General features: G+C 43.4%; 1 protein-coding gene across 1 annotated transcript in view; it reads left to right on the top strand.

The window, feature by feature from the left end:
- Positions 1-459: 459 nt before the first annotated feature.
- Positions 460-19,615, top strand: part of MCAM (melanoma cell adhesion molecule) — a 71,612-nt gene continuing 52,456 nt past the window's right edge. The window contains exon 1 of the mRNA XM_030221256.1: positions 460-685. Within this exon, the coding sequence (XP_030077116.1) occupies positions 631-685 (55 nt within the window). The 5' untranslated portion in view covers positions 460-630. The remainder of the gene's footprint in view (positions 686-19,615) is intronic.

Below are 19,615 nucleotides of genomic sequence, written 5' to 3'. Positions count from 1 at the left end.
CCTTATCAGCTTTTTGCAGTGTGCTGTGCCTGTGCCCCTCTCTCTCTTGCATCCCTTTGGTGTATGCACTGCCTGTTCTCTCTTTTTCCCTCTCTCAGTCCACTGGTTGTGCACTGCCTGTACTCGTACTCCCCTCTCTCTGCCCTGTACTGTATGCGCTACCTGTTCCCTTTCCCTCTTTTCCCTCTCAGCCCACTGGTTGTGCACTGCCTGTACTCGTACTCCCCTCTCTCTGCCCTGTACTGTATGCGCTACCTGTTCTCTTTCCCTCTTTTCCCTCTCAGCCCACTGGTTGTACACCACCTGTGCTCCTCTCTCTCTGTCCCTCAGCTCTTTGCAATGTGCACTGCCTGTGCTCCTCCCTCTCTCTCTTTCCTTTACAGTGTGCATTGCCTCTCTGTCTTTAGTTTTTTTGCTCTCGCTCTCTCTCACCCTTTTGCACAACCTCTGTTCTCCCGTCTTCTCTCTGGTAGTGTTTTCCTGTCTCTCCCTGCGTGCGCTGCCTGATCCGTCTTTCACTCAGCTCTGCCTGCGGTGTTGCTCGCTCCCCCATCCCTCTGCCCCCTCTTCGTGACGTCAGTGCAGGAGCTGTATGAATCTCTTGACTTGAGTCTCAGTTTCAGGCGGATCATGGCTCTGTATAGCCGTGTCCTCTGTCTCCTGCTCCTCAGCAGCTTCAGGCACGGTGAGTCTGCGTGGGGAGGGAGTGGGGTGCTGCAGTGTGCCAAGGATTAAAAGGCTGTGAGGGGCTAATGGTGTGCCGTGGGCTCATTCAGCCCTTTTTTTTTTTTTGCATGTATTGAGTATTTGTGCAACCAGGACCCCCATGTCGACAGAAAACGAACCTTTTCTCTCTTGTATCCTCAGATTGAGCCAAGGAGGTGTATATATATATATATATATCCTTTATATTGATATAAAATAGTTTGTTTATTGCCCGCTGTACTATATACATGGTCCCAGCTACTGGGAAAGAAGACATGCAGTGAACGGGCTACCTGAACATTTCTTGTGCTCAGGGACATGGACTGTGTTGTTTTTTTGTTGCTAGCTAGTTCATTTGAGTAGAGAGAATGTGTAGGCAGGAGTGAACTGAAGCTATATTCATCTGTTTATTTCCGAGGGTTCTGTGGATGAAAAAAAAGAATATTGTACTGGAATGGAGAGTCTTTTAGTCTGGTCCTGGTAACAGAGCCCAAGGGCTTGTAGGTACCTCTTATTCTAGCATAGGGGTGAGAAGGGAACAGAGCTATGATTTAGGGGCACGGGGAAACTGCTTTAGTGTGATAGAAGGGTGAGAGTGCAGTCCAGGAGGTTACAGGGACGGAGAGAACAGTACAGGGGTGTGTGAGGGAATGATTGCTAGTGGCAGCTGCTATTAAGGCTGGGAATTAGGTAACTTGGGGGAGGGGAGTATAGCAGTCTCCCTAATTCATCTTCTGTGCAGCTTGTAACCCTTTTTTTTGTGTGTGTCATCCATCACCAGAATTTTATGGCTAAATCTAGGATTGTCTAGTAATTCTCTAACAATGTTGAAAGTGGGAAACGTCTGAACATAAATGTATTAATTTCTTTTCAAAAAGTCTGTAGTTGCAACCGTTGGGTTTGAAGTTCCTTCCCTCCCCACTCCCCATGTGTTGCTGACATTTTTGGGACGCTTGGTTGCTGTGGTTGGGTGTGGAAGCAGGGAGGGCTGTGGCCTCCTCGTAAAGACCCCCATTGTTCAGGAGAAGGAGGTGGGGGCAGATGTATTTCCTTCTGCCGAGCAAAAAATGTTTGTTTCCTGATGACAAATGAGCACATTGAGCGAGTGTGACAGAAGCTGAATTGTTACCCTCTGCTCTGCTATAGGAAGGGTATCTCTACTCAGCTACCAACAGAAAGCTAAGGGGGGGGGGCACCTCACTCAGCGCAGCCCACAGAACATGACTAAGCCCTGGTTTTGTCCCTTTGTGTGTATGGCGATGAGTGGATCCTGAGGGTCAAAAAAGGTGGAGTGGCAGTGCGTGCTTGTTCTCTTTCACCCTGCAGCTAGCTACCTGGTACTCTTCAGTACGCTTTCCATCCCTGGACTCCTCCACCTCCCCTCCATCATCCTTCAGTGTGATTTTTTTTGGCATGCTCACTCCCACACCTGCACATAAATCTTTCGCTTCTTAAAGAAATTAGAACTACAACTTCGGACATGTAATGGGGTCCAACCAGGACTGGATCATCCTCTTTTGATTGACCTGCGGAAGGTGGTGACCCTAGGGAGCAGGAGAGTAAGGCTAAAGGCCATCTCCCAGGTTTTCTATCTTTTTCTTTGCCCACCAGGATATTCTTGCAGGTCTCCCTGTCCCCCATCCAGGAGTCTCATAGGTTCCGTGTACCCCAGTAAGAGTCTCAGAAGAACAATCGCACATGACCTGTGCAAAGACTGCTGGGATTGCCACCTGACCGAGGTCAGCATGGAGAAGCTAATTCAAGCCCAATTGTTGCCCAGCGCATCTGTTGACATGTGGTTCTAGTGCTTTAGTAAACATCAGTCTACAGGTTCATAAAAGCAAGAAGGTAAAACCAGAACTGGATCAGCCTCTGGGTCTTATATACTGGCACATGTAAGCTTGAAAGCTATCAAAGTGGTATACATTCTGTCCCTGGAGGGCTAACAGTCTAAGTTTATACCTAAGGTAGTGGAGGGTTAAGTGACTTGCCCAGGACAACAAGGTAGCAGCCATAGAGACAGTATCAGACACACCCCCTCATGCTCAGGAATACTGATTCTAGCTCCTCCATCCACTAGAGGCAGCATCAGAGAGGTTCTACAGCATGGTTTAGTCTTTCCAGACAGATATGTTGAAACCTCCAGAGAGGCTGACACCTTTCTGGTCTGAGAAGTTGTGGCATGGGTAACGATGTAATTAGCTTGGACAGACACATAGAAGCAAATCTTTCTCTTTTCTACTCAGGAAAGTAGAATCAGAGCTCAGTTTCTTGCATTATTTCAAATGTAAACCAGAGAATGGAATCCAAGAGTAAAACTTCATTCCCAAAACCAGAGCATCCTTCAGGGTCTGGGAACAAAACTTGCACCCCAAAAAAATCTAGAGCATTTCTTGGGCATTGAGAACAAAGAGCAAAGCCAGTACTAAACCACTGGCTAGGAGGTAGGTGCTGTCTTGTGTCTGTGTGATGCAGTTGGGAGTTGCATCCTAGATGCTCCTGTCCTCCAGATACTACTATTGTACCTCTCATCTCCTTTTACCACTTTGGACTGAAAGAAGCTGTAAATTCTGGATACAGTTTCATCCTAGATATCTGAGAAAAACAAGTCCAGGTTTTGTCCAGCACCCTATGGTATACTTGGCCCTTCTATTGCATGAACATGCTCAGTTCTCACCTCCTGACCCTCAGAAATGCCTTGGGGCACCTTTCCTTTTTCTGGGAGATGTTCCAGTCTCACCTGCTGTTGCTTGTGTCTGAATTGACTCTGGGAAATACCAGATTTTATCTCCTTCTTCTTGGCCTTGGCCTGGATCTCATGCAGGCGTGGTCTCACTGCAGGAACATGCCCAGATCTCACTCACGGTTGGAATATTAATGGTTCTCTCCACTGCTGTGATATGCCTTCGTTTCATCCATCACTGGTACATATCTGGACTCTGCCACTGCTGAGATATCTTGATCTTGTCAGTCTCTGAGGTGTCTGTTGCCCTCGGGTCCCCTAATTTTAGCCCTAGGTGAGATGTTCTACTTCCAGCAGTCATACTTCAGTGTATACATTGTTTGGCTTGTATTGCCCCATTCCTTCCACTTGTTTCGGTTCTTCCTCATCCTGGTTGCTCACTCTTTGCTCCAGGAAAGAGCTCTGTCTTTGATCAATATGTATTAAAGTTTCAGAGCCCTGGAGCTCTGCCAGCGCCTCCATTATCTTGCAGAGCAAAGAGAGTAACATGAAGATTCTAGCCTTCCCAGTCACTCCCCATCTCTGTCCCATAGATACTGCTTCACCCCAGATACCATTCTGATGGGATTTGATCCTTCCCTAGACAGAACGTGCCGTGCAGATACTGCACCTCAATGCACTGCTTCCTTCATATGCCTACCCAGACACTGTACTCTCTCAGTATCACTTCTTAAGGCAGTAGCCTCTCTCTGTGGATGCCACTTCCTTGAACACTGCACCCCCCCAGATAACATTACTCTGGCCACTTCCCCCAGCTATTACAGCCCTGAATGCTGCTAATCCTGGGTATGTCTGCTGCTATTTTCAGTGATGTTCTATCTGCTCCCCTTGTGGATACCACAACCCTGGACACTGCTCCTTCCAATATACCACTGTCTCTCCATAATTTTCCTGATTTGTACAAATCACATTGCAGTGGGCAAGTGCTTGCTGTCTTTCCAGAGTGGGTGGGTGCATCCCTTGAGCTGCCTCTTTGGAGAGGGTGCATCTGTGGAGTTGCCTTTCTATGGAAGAATGGATATATTTCTGAAGCTGTTACTTTGGGAGAGGAAGGGTCTTTCAGTAGATTGATCTGTAGGTAGGAAGCTGAATCTATGGATAGAGAGAGAGTATATTTTATTTATTTTACTTTATTACATTTGTACCCCGCGCTTTCCCACATAATGCAGGCTCAATGCGGCTTACATAGTAATTTGAAATACAAATGTCATATAATAGAAATGTCAAAACATTATAAGTTGAGCTTGATAATGTATGATTAGGATAAGAGAGGGTAGACAGGATAGGATAGTATAATTTGGGAGAAAAGGGGTAAGATATCTGCCTGGGTACGTTGACTATATCCTTGGAGCTGTTTAGAAGATTTGCTTCTCTCTCTCTCTCTCTCTCTCTCTGGCCCTATATGTGTCTCTTGTCTTTGAGTAGTGGACCTAAGTTGCTTTTTGTTATTGTGGGTGGTTTACCTTTGTGTTCTTCTCTCTGTCTCTGGAAGATGTACCTTTTGGATGTCTGTGTGTCTGGGTAGTACACCTATGAGTTTCTGGGGATGTGCATCTAGACAGTTCTGAAAAAAATCTCTGGAACCAGGTCAGTTGAGTCTTTAAAATGTGCATTTAGTTACCTGTGAAATAATTCTATAAAGAGCGCACAAAGAATGTGCCTGAATATTGGCAATTCTGGACATCTGTGCACACATGTGCATACAAGATCTTGGGCAAGTCACTTAACCCTCCATTGCCTCAGGTACAAACTTAGACTGTGAGCCCTCCTGGGACAGAGGAATATCCAGAGTACCTGAATGTAGCTCACCTTGAGCTACTACTGGAAAAGGTGTGAGCAAAATCTAAATAAATAAATGTTAGTATTCCAGCTACACACTATTCAGTCACATAGTGTATTGGTGTAATAGTGCATAGCTTGCAGGTCAGCATTCACATGGGTGTGTTCTTGTGCAGTCTGGTTGGTGTAATTGATCACGCCTTAATTCTAGGCACGTCTTTGAAATGTTATACTGGTATAAGGAAAAGTGGACCTACTTTTCTTTAGAGAGTAGGTTCCAAGCAGGTGTGTTGTAGCCACGTACATGTAGAGATGCCCCTTTATAGAATTACCCTCCTGGTGCCTAAGCAAAAGACCAAACCAAAACAAAAGAAAACAACTAAAAACAACACAAAAAAATGTATATATATGTGAAACCCTAAAGCTGAAAAGTTCACACTACGAATGTGACATAATGGCATGTTTCTCCTTTCCTTGATTCATACAGTTGGGTGTGGCAAATTTGGATGAAACAGCCATGATAAGGTAACAAACATAGTAGATGACGGCAGAGAAAGCCCTGTACGGTCCATCCAGTCTGCCCAACAAGATAAACTCATATGTGCTACTTTATGTGTATACCTGACCTTGATTTGTATCTGCCATTTTCAGGGCACAGACTGTAGAAGTCTGCCCATCACTAGCCCCACCTCCCACCACCGGCTCTGCCACCCAATCTCCCTCCGCTAAGCTTCTGAGGATCCATTCCTTCTGAACAGATTTCCTTTATATTTATCCCACACATTTTTTGAATTCCGTTACCATTTTCATCTCCACCATCTCCCGCGGGAGGGCATTCCAAGTATCCACCACTCTCTCCGTGAAAAAATACTTCAAGTGTGTCTGTAAGGTAGCAGGATAGGTTGGTAGGGAAAGCGGGTAAGGAGTGTGAATAGTGACTGATGATGTATGTGAAGTCATATCAGTTGTATGATGTGTATATTTTACTATACTGAGTGAGTTTTTATTTATTTATTTGTTACGTTTATACCCTGCATTTTCCCACCTTTTTGCAGGCTCAATGTGGCTTACAAAGTACCGTGAAGGCATTTGCCATTACGGTTGATAACAAATAAAGATTGTGTTGTAGACAAATGAGGTAGATGTGGTTCAGGTGTCATGGGGTCAAGGAATGAGGATAGTAGATTGTCCAGTATGATCATTGATTATATTGTGTTGCCAGGTGTGGGGAGTTATGTTGGATCGGTGGGGTAGGCTTTTTTGAAGAGGTGGGTTTTTAATGATATCTTGAAGTTTAGATGGTCATGGATTGTTTTTATGGCATGCGGGAGTCCATTCCATAGTTGTGTGCTTATGTAGGAGAAGCTGGATGCATAAGTTGTTTTGTATTTTAGCCCTTTGCAATTTGGGTAATGTAGGTTTAGGTAAGATCGTGCTGATCCGAATCTGTTTCTAGTTTGTGATCTATGAGGTCTGTCATGTATCCTGGGACTACGCCGTAGATGATTTTATGAACCAGAGTGCAGATTTTGAAGATGATCCGTTCTTTGATTGGGAGCCAGTGCAGCTTTTCTCGAAGGGGTTTAGCACTTTCAAATCGTGTTTTACCATATATCAGTCTGGCTGCTGTGTTTTGGGCAGTCTGAAGTTGTTTTGTGAGTTGATCTTTGCATCCCACATATATTCCGTTGCATTAATCTGCATGTCTTAGGACCATTGATTGTATTAGTTTACGAAAGGTATCCCTCGGAAAGAAAAGTTTTATACGTTTCAGTTTCCACATTGAGTAGAACATTTTCTTTATTATGGTTTTTAGTCATTTACATAGTAACATAGTAGATGACGGCAGAGAAAGACCTGTACAGTCCATCCAGTCTGCCCAACAAGATAAACTCATACGTGCTACTTTATGTGTATACCTGACTTTGATTTGTATCTGCCATTTTCAGGGCACAGACCGTAGAAGTCTGCCCAGCACTAGCCCCGCTTCCCACCCACTAGTCCCGCCTTCCCCCACCGGCTCCGCCACCCAATCTCCAATTTATGTGTGGGTTGCATGTCTGGGTCCTGGGGTGGTGTGTGTAAGTGCTGGAGGCTGTTAGTCTGTTGATATATGTGCAGGAAGGAGGATGGGTATAGGGGTGTGAGTGTGTGTTGTGGATGGGTGTGCCTTGGGAAAGGTGTCAGGATGTTGGTATGCATGCATGTGTATTGGGGTGTCCGTATGTGGCAGATGTGGGGAGTAGCTGGGGGGAGGTGTTGTGGAGAGGATGTAGGGCATCTTTCCCCTGTTATTACCCCAAGCACAAATAAGTACCTGTATATACTATGTAAAACGCTTTGAATGTAGTTGCAAAAATCACAGAGAGGCGGTATATCAAGGCCCATTTCCCTTTCCTTGTTCACTCATATGGTCTCTCCATCCTTGTGTCACCCTCCCTGCTGTACTCTACACTCTTCCTTACTAAGCTCTTGCACTCTCTCCTTACTTTCTTTTCACCCCCTTCTCTTTGTGTGTCATGTGTGTGGGTGTAGGGGGCTGCTGGTATTGGCTTTTCTGCTTTTCTCATGCTTTTCTGAAATCTGTTAATGGGGGGGACGACGACGAGGGAACAGAGAGTGTGTGTGTGTGTATTTTCCCTTGTACTCATTCCCTGCCTTTTCACCCTCTTGCACTATTCCTTCTCCTTACCTCTGGCCACTCTCCCTCTCCTCCTTCCCCTGTCACCCAATCTTGCTCTTTAATTTTCCTGTCTCCCACTTTCACTCCCTCCCTTCCTATCTCCCTTCTTGCACTCTCTCCCTATCTTGCCTGCCCACAAGCAAATTTCCCTTCTCCACCTTTACTTTTCTCTTCAGCCTGAAGAAAATAGGAAGCAGCATAAGCAGTGGCGTAGGAAGGGGGGCGGGAGGGGCGGTCCGCCCCGGGGGCACGCACTCGGGGGGTGCCGGCCCAGCTGGTTCCCTGCTCCCTCTGTGCCCCGGAACTTCCGGGGCAGAGAGAGCAGGGAACCAGCGGGGCCAACGCAGCTCCGAGTGACGTGCACTCGGGGCGGATCGGCCCTCCCGCAGGTAAGAATGCGCTCCGAGGGGGGGCGTTGCGCTCCGGGGGGGGGGGTGCGCCGCAGAGGGGGGTCGCAGCGCAGGGGGGGGGTCGTGCTGTGCTGCACCCGGGGGGGGTGCGCAGCGGCGACCCGCCCCGGGTGCCATTCGCCCTCGCTACGGCACTGAGCATAAGCACAGGGCAGGTTAGATGCAAAGCATTGATAAAGAAGGCTAAAAGAAAATTTGAAAAGAAGCTTGCTGTACAGGCAAAAACTTAAAACAAAAACGTTTTCAGGTACATTAGAAGTGAAAGACTGTGAGAGAGTCAGTTGGATCGTTAGATCAGTCAGGAGTTAATAATCCCTGTCATATTTCTGTTTTGCACAGTGCTTGTTCTTATATTTGCATAGGAGTGTTTTATTTTACTACGCTGTTTGCGGGATACCTGGTGGGATTTTGTCTTGCTTTTGGGGGACAGTCCTCGAGTATCTGATCAGTTATCTCTTTCCAAAAGTTTGGAGTTGCCCCCTGGTGATGATAATGCTAATTTTCATCATTGGGCGTCATGGGGTGTACTATATTTGAGGCATGTTTTGGACACAGACGATATGATTCTTCATTGGGAGGACCTCCTCGTTAGAAGAGTGGTGGAACCCACAGATTTCTTTGCTTATGGGCGATTACACCACTGTGTTCATACTTTGGATTTGGCGGGGTTGGCTTTCTCTTTACGGGCTAAGTTGTTGGAGTTTTTTTTTTGAACCATTTCAGGATGGTGGTTTGTCGGTAAATTCTCTTCATCGGGCCTTGCAAATGCTTTCTCTAGTCAAGAGTCATACCGAGCTTCAGACTCTGTGGTGCCGAGATTTGGGGCTCTCTCCAGATTCTCTGGATCTGGGTAGATTGGTTAGATGGATTCCGGAGATTTCTATTAGTGTTGAACTCGAGAATGCCAGTTCTGATTTTTGCATCGCATATATTTCACACAAGAGCGGGTGTTTAAGGTGGGAGGGCTGGACAACTCCTATTTGACAGAAATGCCATCGGGGGTTAATTTTTTTTTTTTCATGTATTTTGGAATTGTTCGAAAGTCCAGCTTTTTTGAAGAGCCCTTTTGCGTTATATGGAGACTTTGTTCAGACGCTCTCTTCCCTTTGCTCCGGCGGGGTTGCTTCTGGATAAATTAAGTTTTTCATCTTGTCAATCATTCTCATACTCTTTTGCTCTGGAAGGCAGGAGTGCTGGGTAAGCAAGTTATCTTGAGAGTGTGGATCAATGATAAAACCCCTTCTTTCTGGCTCTGGAGGATCACTTTCATGCTTTGATGCTTCTTGATGCACTATATTCTCTTAAACGGAAAAAACTGTTTTTGGCCTCCTGGGAGGTATATCTTCAATCTCTGTCTCATAGAGCTCGGAGTTTGATTTTTAATTCCTTTTAATATTTTTGCCTGTTTGGCTTGCTTTCACACTGGTAATTTTTGTGTGTGTCTTCTGGAAGGGGGGGTCCTTGTGCAGTGCATGCAGTGGTTCACCCCCCCTTTTTTCCCTACAAGGCTGGGGATGGTCTTCTGGGACCTGATCTTGTTTAAAGATTGTGTGGGGTGCTATAAGAGCACAGGCACCCCTGACATTATTCTTACTGTCCTTTTCTTTTCTCCTTTGTTTACCTATAGTTGTTTTTATTTTCATTGAGGGTGACAAGTGGGTAATGTGTGAGGGTGGGGGAGGTTAAAATTGTTTTCATTTTGATGACTGTTGTGTTATTTTGTCTTTATTATGTGCATTTTGCTGTGAGATATTTCTCATCTATAAAAACAAATTGTTGAATCGTAGATCATTCAGGAGCTAAAGGAGCACTGAAGGAGGACAAGGCAATAGCAGAGAGACTAAATTAGTTCTTTGCTTTGATTTTTACTGAGGAGGATGTAAGGGAGCTGGTTACCTGCGTCAGAAATGGTATTTAAGGGTGACGACATGGAGGACTGAAAAAATCTCAGGGAACCTGGAAGATTTAATAAACCAAATCAACATGTTAAAGAGCAGCAAATCACCTGCACCAGATGGTATACATCTCAGGGTCCTGAAAGAATAAAAAAATGAAATTGCAGATCTACTGTACTATTGCTAATCTGTAACCAGTCATTAAAATCGTCCATGGTACCTGAAGATTGGAAGGTTTAACACATAATACTAGTTATCATTTCTACTACTTATCATTTCTATAGTGCTACTAGATGTACGCAGCACTGTTTTTAAAAAGGTTCCAGGATGATAAAGGTTATCAGTAGAAATCAAACAAAATAAAACATGGAAAAGAAAATAAGATGATACCTTTTTTATTGGACATAACTTAATACATTTCTTGATTAGCTTTCGAAGGTTGCCCTTCTTCCTCAGATCGGAAATAAGCAAATGTGCTAGCTGACAGTGTTTATAAGTGAAAACATTCAAGCATTACTGTGACAGTCTGACAGGGTGGGAGGAGGGGGGTGGGTAGGAAGTATGCATGGGGACATCAAAGCATATCATTGATATTCTAACAGGGTGGGTGTGGATAGGTGAGGGGAGGGTGATCAACAGAGACATACAGCTTTATGGTTTATAATGGGCTAGGAACCCCAGATCCTTGTTAAGTCCTTTCTGTTGGGTGTTAAAATATTCAATCATTCTGACTTCAAAGGTCTTACGTTCTTGTATGGTTTTAAAGTTACCTTTGAGGATTCTCACTGTGAAATCACTGGTACAGTGTCCTGGTCCTGTAAAATGTTGACCAACAGGCGTGGGAACCCTGCTGCACCAGTATTGTTCATATGATGTCTATGTAAATTGAATCTTGTCTTAAGCATCTGGCCTGTTTCTTATTTGCTTATTTCCGATCTGAGGAAGAAGGGCAACCTTCGAAAGCTAATTAAGAAATGTATTAAGTTATGTCCAATAAAAAAGGTATCATCTTATTTTCTTTTCCATGTTTTATTTTGTTTGATTTCTATTGATAACCTTAAGAGTGGACTAACACGGCTACCACACTCCTCTACTTAGGATGATAAAGGAAATACGGACCAGTAAGATTGACAGTGCCATGCAAAATGGTAGAAACTATTATAAAGTACAAAATTAATGAACCTCTAGACAAACATTTTTTAATGTGACAGAGTTAACATGGCTTCAGCCAAAGTAAGCCTTACCTCATTAATTTACTACATTATTTTTGAAGGCGTGAATAAACATGTGGATAAAAGTGAGCCAGTTGATGTCGTGTATCTACATTTTCAGAGCACTTTTGACATAGTCCCTCGTGAGAGACTCATGAGAAAATTAAAAAGCCATGGGATAGGAGTCAATGCCCTATTTTGTACTGAGAACTGGTTAAAAGATAGAAAACAGAGAATAGGTTTAAATGGCCAATTCTTTCAATGGAGGAAGGTGAATAGTAGAGTACCACAAGGATCTGTACTGGGATCGGTGCTTTTTATCATATTTATAAATGATCTGGAAATGGGAATGACAAGTAAGGAGATCAGATTTGTAGATGACATGAAACTATTCACAACTGTTAAATTGCATGTGGACTGCGTGAAATTGCAGGAGGACCTTGGGAGACTGGGCATCCAAATGGCAAATTTAATGTAGACAAGTGCAAAGTGATGCACATTGAGAAGAATAACCCAAATTATAGCTACTTGAAAGATAGGTTCCACATTAGGAGTCTCCACCAACGAAAAGGATTTAGAGATCATCGTGGACAGTACGTTGAAATCTGCTCAGTGTGTGGTGGCAGCCAAAAAAGCAAACACAATATCCTGTATTGCTCTGTGGTGAGACCAAATCCTTGATTATTGTTTGCAATTCTGGTCACCTCAACTCAAAAGAAGATGTAGTGGAACTGGAAAAGGTACAAAGGAAGGTGACCAGGAGTGGAGGAGTGACCTAGTGGTTAGGGTGGTGGACTTTGGTCCTGGAGAACTGAGGAACTGAGTTCGATTCCCACTTCAGGCACAGGCAGCTCCTTGTGACTCTGGGCAAGTCACGTAACCCTCCATTGCCCCTGTGAACCGCATTGAGCCTGCCATGAGTGGGAAAGCGCGGGGTACAAATGTAACAAAATAAATAAAATAATAATTGAGGGAATGGGACAACTCTCATATGAGGAAAGGCTAAAGAAGTTAGGGCCCATCAGCTTGAAAAAGAGATGGCTAGGGATTGCAATGGCCATTTTGAGCCCAGAACTGCGACTGGCAGGGGCGAGTTAGCATCACTGCTTTCCATGTACCCCCGAAAACACCAGGGAAGTTCAAGGTAGGCCCGGGGAGGGGGTGGGGTCTATGGGGGTGGTGGTTCAGATTAGCACTAACCTTTGCTTCCGGGGGGAGGGGTGCTTGACCCAGCACTATCCTTTGCTTCAGTGGAACTTAAGAATATCCGTACTGGGTCAGACCAGTGGGGGGAGGGGAGATTGAGACTGGGGCAGAGGAATGGGGGGATTGGAAGGACTGAAGTACCTCTCCTGTTATGTGGGCCCCGGCTGAATATTGACCGGGACCTGCATAAGCTCCAGCGTCCAGCTCATATGAATTATCCTGGATATTGGCCCAGCATTGAATATCCAGGGCAAATTTTGCCTGCAGCTGTCAGCATTTAAAATAATGCTGACCACTGTGGGGTGAATATCGACCAGAGACCAGATACTTACCCTTGCCCATGTCTTTGAGGATGTGCCTGTGGCTATGTCTTTGGGTAATATACCTATGAGTATCTCTATCTCTGGGGATATAATGGGTATATATCTATTTCTGTTTTGCTTATGCCTCTGATTAGCGTACTTATGGAAGTCTCTTTTTCGTTTGTTTCACTGGTTGTAGAGACGTACTTGCAGGTAGTCCTTTGTCTGTGGGAGGAAGGACGATTACCCGTGATGTCTCTTTCTGACACATGTAGTTGTCAGAGTTTCCCTTTGCAGAGTGTTGCTGTGGGTGTTGCCAGGGGCAACAAAAACCTTTTATGGCTGGGGGACAAACAGACCAATATCTGGCCTTCCCCTAAGCTCTGCTGATACCGTGTTGGCCATGACCCCCCCTCTTCTGCCTGTGGGAGTGTCTCTTCAGCTGAGTATCTTTATTTGTGTCCCTGAGGACATGGGATAGATCTGTAGATTTATTTGTCTGCAGATAGTACATCTATAGTCCTGTCTCTACAGGGCATATTTATTTATTTATTTTACGTTCTGTATAAAAACATATAGACCACAGTTTATGAATAAGCAATCAAAAATGTTTACAATAAAGGTATAAAATTACAGTATTAAAACAAACGTGGAAAGAAAAACACAACACATCGTATCACAGTAGGAGGAAAAAAACCCTTACATTTCAAATAAAGCACAAGATTTAAGATACAGAAAAATCCTCTTAACTCATAAAAAGAAGAGCTCTCAACAGTGGTAGATGTGTCTGTCTCCGACTGAGTGATGTACCTGTGGGTATATCTTTCAGTTTCTGGTTAGTATACTTGTATATGTTTCTACCTTTTGAGGTTTTATCTATAAGTGTATCTGTAGGAGTTCACCTTTGGTGAGAGGGGTCTGAGGTTGTTTCTCTGGATGTGTCATTATCTTGGAAGAGGGTGCAGGGAAGCTACAGGTATCTTCCTTTGCAGAAGTGCAGAGGAGGACTGATTAAATTCTAATGAACTACATAGGTGAATAAACATGTATGAAGCTTCATTTCCTTTGCAGTGTGCCAAAGATTATTTTTGTTACTTGGGGATTCTCTTGCCAACTGATACTAGATAACTTGGTCCTTTAAATATTCAATACTTATTAAGTGATACTCAACATCAATTGACCATTTGGACACGTCTTCCTTTAAATGGCAATATGTCTTGTAGATTCTCCCCATCTGTATATTACAGGAAGACTTGAGGATGCTGAACAGGTTAGTTGGGGCCTTTTGTTAGGGTGGGAAGAAACCCAAATTGAGTTTACCTTTCCTTTATGGTAATTGGAAAATAGGGGGTCTAGGTCTACCAGATTTGAGGAAATACAGCCAAGCTTGTCTGGCCCATCATTTGAAGGATTGGTTAATGGGTTCTCAAGATTACACTCCATTAAGCACTGAAAAAGAGTTATTTGCACTTTGGCAGCTTAATTATTTACTACATGTCCCACATGGGGGACATGGGGTCTTGAAACAAAGTTGTTTATTAAAACCTTTAAATTAAATTTGGAAAGATTTAGTGAAGGCGTGCGGTGGCATCCATAATGTACTTCTCAAATGCCAATTTGGGGTGATGCAACTTTTTAGGACACATTTTACAGGCAGATGGGTCATTGAAGCCATTTACGGATCTCCCCCCCCCCCCCCCCCCCCCCCACACACATTGCAAGATTATAGGGGTTCCCAATTTGCTCACTGTCAACTTGAACATTACATATGATCTCTTGGTTTAACTGATTGACAGATTCCAGTTGGTGTCCAATTGCAGGAATTCCATAAGTCTTTTCGGACTCTGGGTATTTTGAAGAATTATGGTTCTTTGCAGTAGATTTGAGCTTAGGAGGTTGATCATTGTTTGGGACTACTTAATTTTCTACATTTAGTTAAAGGGATTCCTTTATTGGCCCGTAATTCTGATTATTGAGAATGCCAACTTCAGATCATTCACAGGGCTTATTTTTCACAATAATGAGCATTTAAAGCCAAAATAGTAAATTCACCATTTTGTGTAAAATGTGGGGAGACTGAGGGTGCGTTGTTTAATGTCTTCTGGGCTTGTCATAAAATCTTTTTTTTTTTTTGGGGGGGGGGGGGGTTGATTATTTAAACCATCTGTTGGGTTCCAGAATCCAAGTTTCTTTTGAAGTTTTGGTTGTAAACTGAGCAGGGGATTTAGGGATATGGGGCAAGGGTCATAATTGATTTATGCGTAAGGCTGCTTTGATGGGTAAAAAATGCATATTTCAACAATGCGTACACCCAACAGCCCCTCCTACTGGCAGTGGCGGAATCAATTACATACTTTTATGATGTGGGAGGCTAAGGGCAAATCTTACTAGCAAATGTACAAAGCGTTTTTTGGCTATTTGGAGTAATTATATCCAATTTCTTAATCTGAAGATTTGGAGCATTATCTTGAATAGATTACAGTTCAACTGCTTATTGGTATTTTGATCCCATAACTTTATCTTTGAATCTGGTACACATCCCTATAATTATTATTGTTAGGGTTTGATGGGTGGGATGAGGGTGGGGGAGGGGGGGTGAGTGCTGCAGGGAGTTAGTAGTTTGGAGAGTATTGACAGGGGCGACAGGGGCGGTCACACAGGGCCCCACGCTCCTAGGGGCCCCGCATCTCTGGCACGGCTGTCCTTCCATCTCGGAATACCTCCTTGCTCTGTACCTTAATGTGTATCCACATTTCAGTAGAGAGTGGCAGACAGTGGCAGTGATTTTCATATCCCGTCAGCTGCCGAGCCCAGAGCCTCCTTGTTGCTGCATCCCACCCCCTTTTGATGTCACTTCCTGCTTCCACAGGGGCGAGGAGGCTCTGGGCTCGGCAGCTGAACGGATATGAAAAATCACTGCCACTGTCTGCCACTCTCTACTGAAACTTGCTGGATGCACATCAAGGTATAGGGTGAGGTGGGGTTCCAACAGCTCTAAACCTCCTTTTAATTTCTGATAAATTATGGCTTATGGTGGTGGGGGGGGGGGGGCAGGCAGGGGCCCCACTGAACTGGTCTGCACATGGCCCTGCAATTGCTAAGACCGGCCCTGAGTATTGGTCCCAGGGGTGTGAGACTATAAGATCCAAGACCTCCCGTCTTGGTAGGTAGGCATGGCTACCAATATGTTAATTTTTACAAAACTATTTAAAAAAATTTTTGTGACCTGGTTTGTAGATGTGACTCTTTGATGCTTTGGTAACAGTTGTAAGCACAAACACAGCGCAAAGGTGCTTAAAACAATACTTAATCCGTCAAAAGGCTCTCAGTACAGTCCATTCATGTCAGAATAACAAATCAACAAATAATGGACCCTTTGGTGATTGGTGTAATCATTGACAAAAAAAAACCTTCCATTCATGTAATGTGTAACTCCAAATGTGATTACTATTTAATAATAATTAATCAAAACAATAAATATTGTACTAAGTGACTGGCGATAAACTTGAAAAACAATGGAGGCCGGCACTTATCTTTGGCTCAGTAGGTCCTGACGGACATCCGTTTCACTGTCGCTTTATCAAGGGATTGGAGCCTCAAAACAGTAACTTAACGCCTGCTGTGTGCTGCTATCGCCACCAAGCTTGTTTTGTTCACGGTGAACCACTGGTCCATTATTTGTTGACTAAAAACAATAACCAGATGATGTGGGAGTATCAAACGTGTATTATCATCCAAGACTCGACACAAGCCATGTTTCGGCCTAAAAGGCCTACATCAGGAGTCTTAAAGACGATGTTGGCAAACAAATCCAGCTGGTATTGTAAATTCCAATGTTTTTTAAATGCGCTGCAGGAGATCTAAAATAACAGCATACAGGTGGTCTTGTTAAACACAACGCAAACACCGATGGCACTCGAAAGCTCTCTCTACCAACTTCTATGCAGCCAAATGCTACAGTCAATGCTTTCACGTCTCTGTTTAATAAAATAAATTTAGCTAAAAAAAACAAACAAACCCAAACAAATCATAAAGTAGTTTATATTAACAGACCAAAAAAGAATGATGATAAAAAATTTTCTAAAACCAATAAAATGCAAAGCAAAATTGCCTGATTCAATTATATACAAAAAAAAGTTTGCAATACACATGAAAATGTTGCCAGACTCGACACAGATCTGTGTTTCGGTGATAAACACCTGCCTCAGGAGTCACATGTGTATTGCAAACTTTTTTCTGTATATAATTGAATCAGGCAATCTGTTGTTTTTTTTTTGTATTAAATTTGTTTTAGAAAGGTTTTTTTATCATCATTGTTTTTTGGTCTGTTAATAAGTACTACCTTTTGTATGTTTATTCACCTCTGTAGTTCATTGGAATTTTATTGGTCTTCCCCTACTCCCTTCCCTGAGACTTTTATAGATTCATAGGGGTTTTCTGTTTTTCTCCTTTTTTTTTTTTTTTTGCCTTTTCCCTTTTTATACCCATACATGCCTGTATGTGAAAGGTAATGTAGCAGATGACAGCAGAAAAAAAAAAGATTCATTGGTTCATCCAGTCTGCCCAGTTATTCTTGGTGACACCACCAAAGATATATCCCACCGAACATTTGTAGATATTGCTTTTTCCTTTCTCCCTTATAGTTCACGATCGTGTATAGCTGAGTATACGAGATCTACTTTGTTATTTACACTCAACTCCATCCCTCTGTTCCCGCAAGGTCTCAAATAATCTGATGAGCCACTAACCACTGTGGACATGTGGTCCTTTATGTCTCCAGGGCATTTTTGGATAGTTTCCTGCTACCACCAAGTTGCCACACCAATCTGTCAATATGGGTAGCCCAGAGCCTGCCAGACTGGCCTGGCGATATGAGTGCCAGCACTTCTGCTAGTGCTTCTAGTCATTGCTGCTAGAGGAAGGTAGCTGCTAACTCATTCTTCCACTGCCTTTTCACTTTTCTGCTTATTCTATGATTCAAGGTTCAAATTTATTTGATATATGACAGAATCAAGGCTGTGAGTCAGTACAGCAAACCTTCAACTCCGACTCCTCTATTTTTCTACTGTCGGACTTCAGCTCTGACTGATATTAGACTTTACGTTTTTTTTGTTCTGGATCTAAAGTACTGGTAAATATAACTTTAGATCCAAAACAAGGATATATATATGTATATATAAAATGATACATTTACCATGTATTATAATGCTGTAAGTTTTTAATTTGAAGCTGGAGTCAGCGCTGATACATTTTTACCGACTCCCGACTCCACCTAGAATTGCTTCTGACTCTGATTCCACAGCCCTGGACAGAATAGTATTAAATCTCTGTGGTTTACATAAAATAAAATCAAAATAGCAATGAAGGAAAACAAAGATAGGAATTCGGAACAAAAACAACCGTGACAAAATATGGCTACAAAAGGAATATAAATACAAGAAAAATGCTAATACATAAAACCAAAAATAACAGAAGTCTGTTTCCATTTTATTTAATTACTTCTATCACCCAAAAGCTATCAAAGTAGTGTACATTCAGATACAGATACAGTGAAACCTCGGTTTTCATTGACTTCGGTTATCGTCGGTTTCAGTTTTCATTGATTTTTTTTTCAGTGAAAAATTTGTCTCGGATTTCGTCGGTTGCCTCGAATTTCGTTTGCGTGCCCACGTGACCTCGCTGCTAATTTTGCGAAAACAAAGGGCGACCCACGCATTCTCCTGCTCATTGTGGCGTTGTTTCTCGTTGTGTGAGCATCACCCCACGCGTCTAACACAACGCACGCAAGATAAAATCACATGTGCTCAAATCTCATTTTCCCTGTTAAGTGTTTCCCTTGCTAATAAGTTAACCCTTTGCCTTTAGCTCCATCATGGGACTATATTTATAAAATGTGTTTTTGGTATGTATTTTGGAGTGTCTAGAACGAATTAATTGGATTTACTTTGATTCATATGGAAATAATTGCCTCGGTTTTCATCTGTTTCGGTTTTCGTTGATTGTTTTTGGACGGATTATCAGCGAAAACCAAGGTATCACTGTATTTGTTTCCCTGGAAGGCTCACAATCCAAGCTTGTACCTGAGACAGTGGAGGGTTAAGAGGTCCTTTTACTAAGCCGCGTAAGCGTCTACGCACTCCAAAATGGAGTTACTGCCCGGCTACCGGCTCTTGCGATAATTTCATTTTTGGCGCACGTCCGATACATGCGTTTGAAAAATATTTTTTAATTTTTGGGCACGTGTAACAGACGTGTGGCAATTGGCGTATGTAGGTCAATACCATCTGGTTACCGTGTGAGTCTTTACCACTAGATCAATGGCTGGCGGTAAGGTCTCAGACCCAAAATGGACGCGCGGCAATTTTCATTTTGCTGCACGTCCATTTTTGGCAAAAAATTTTAAAAGGTCTTTTTTTACAGCCAAGCTAAAAAAAATGGATCAGCGCGCCCAAAACCCGCGGCTACACTACCGCAAGTCATTTTTCAGCACGCCTTTGTAAAAGGACCCTTAAGTGTCTTACTGAGATCACCATGACTTGTGGGATTTGAACCAGGCTTCCCTAGTTCGCAGTGTACTGCTCTCACCATTAGGTTACTGTCCTTCACCTGCTTCAGGGGGTATTTTATGTGCTGTTTACCATCCTTTCCAAGCAAAAGGATTTCCCAATGGTGCTCCTGAGT

Source organism: Microcaecilia unicolor, chromosome 12 (genome assembly GCF_901765095.1).
Source record: "Microcaecilia unicolor chromosome 12, aMicUni1.1, whole genome shotgun sequence".
Lineage (NCBI taxonomy): Eukaryota > Metazoa > Chordata > Amphibia > Gymnophiona > Siphonopidae > Microcaecilia > Microcaecilia unicolor.
Note: the sequence above shows the minus strand (reverse complement) of the source record. Positions and strands in the feature narration are given on the sequence as shown.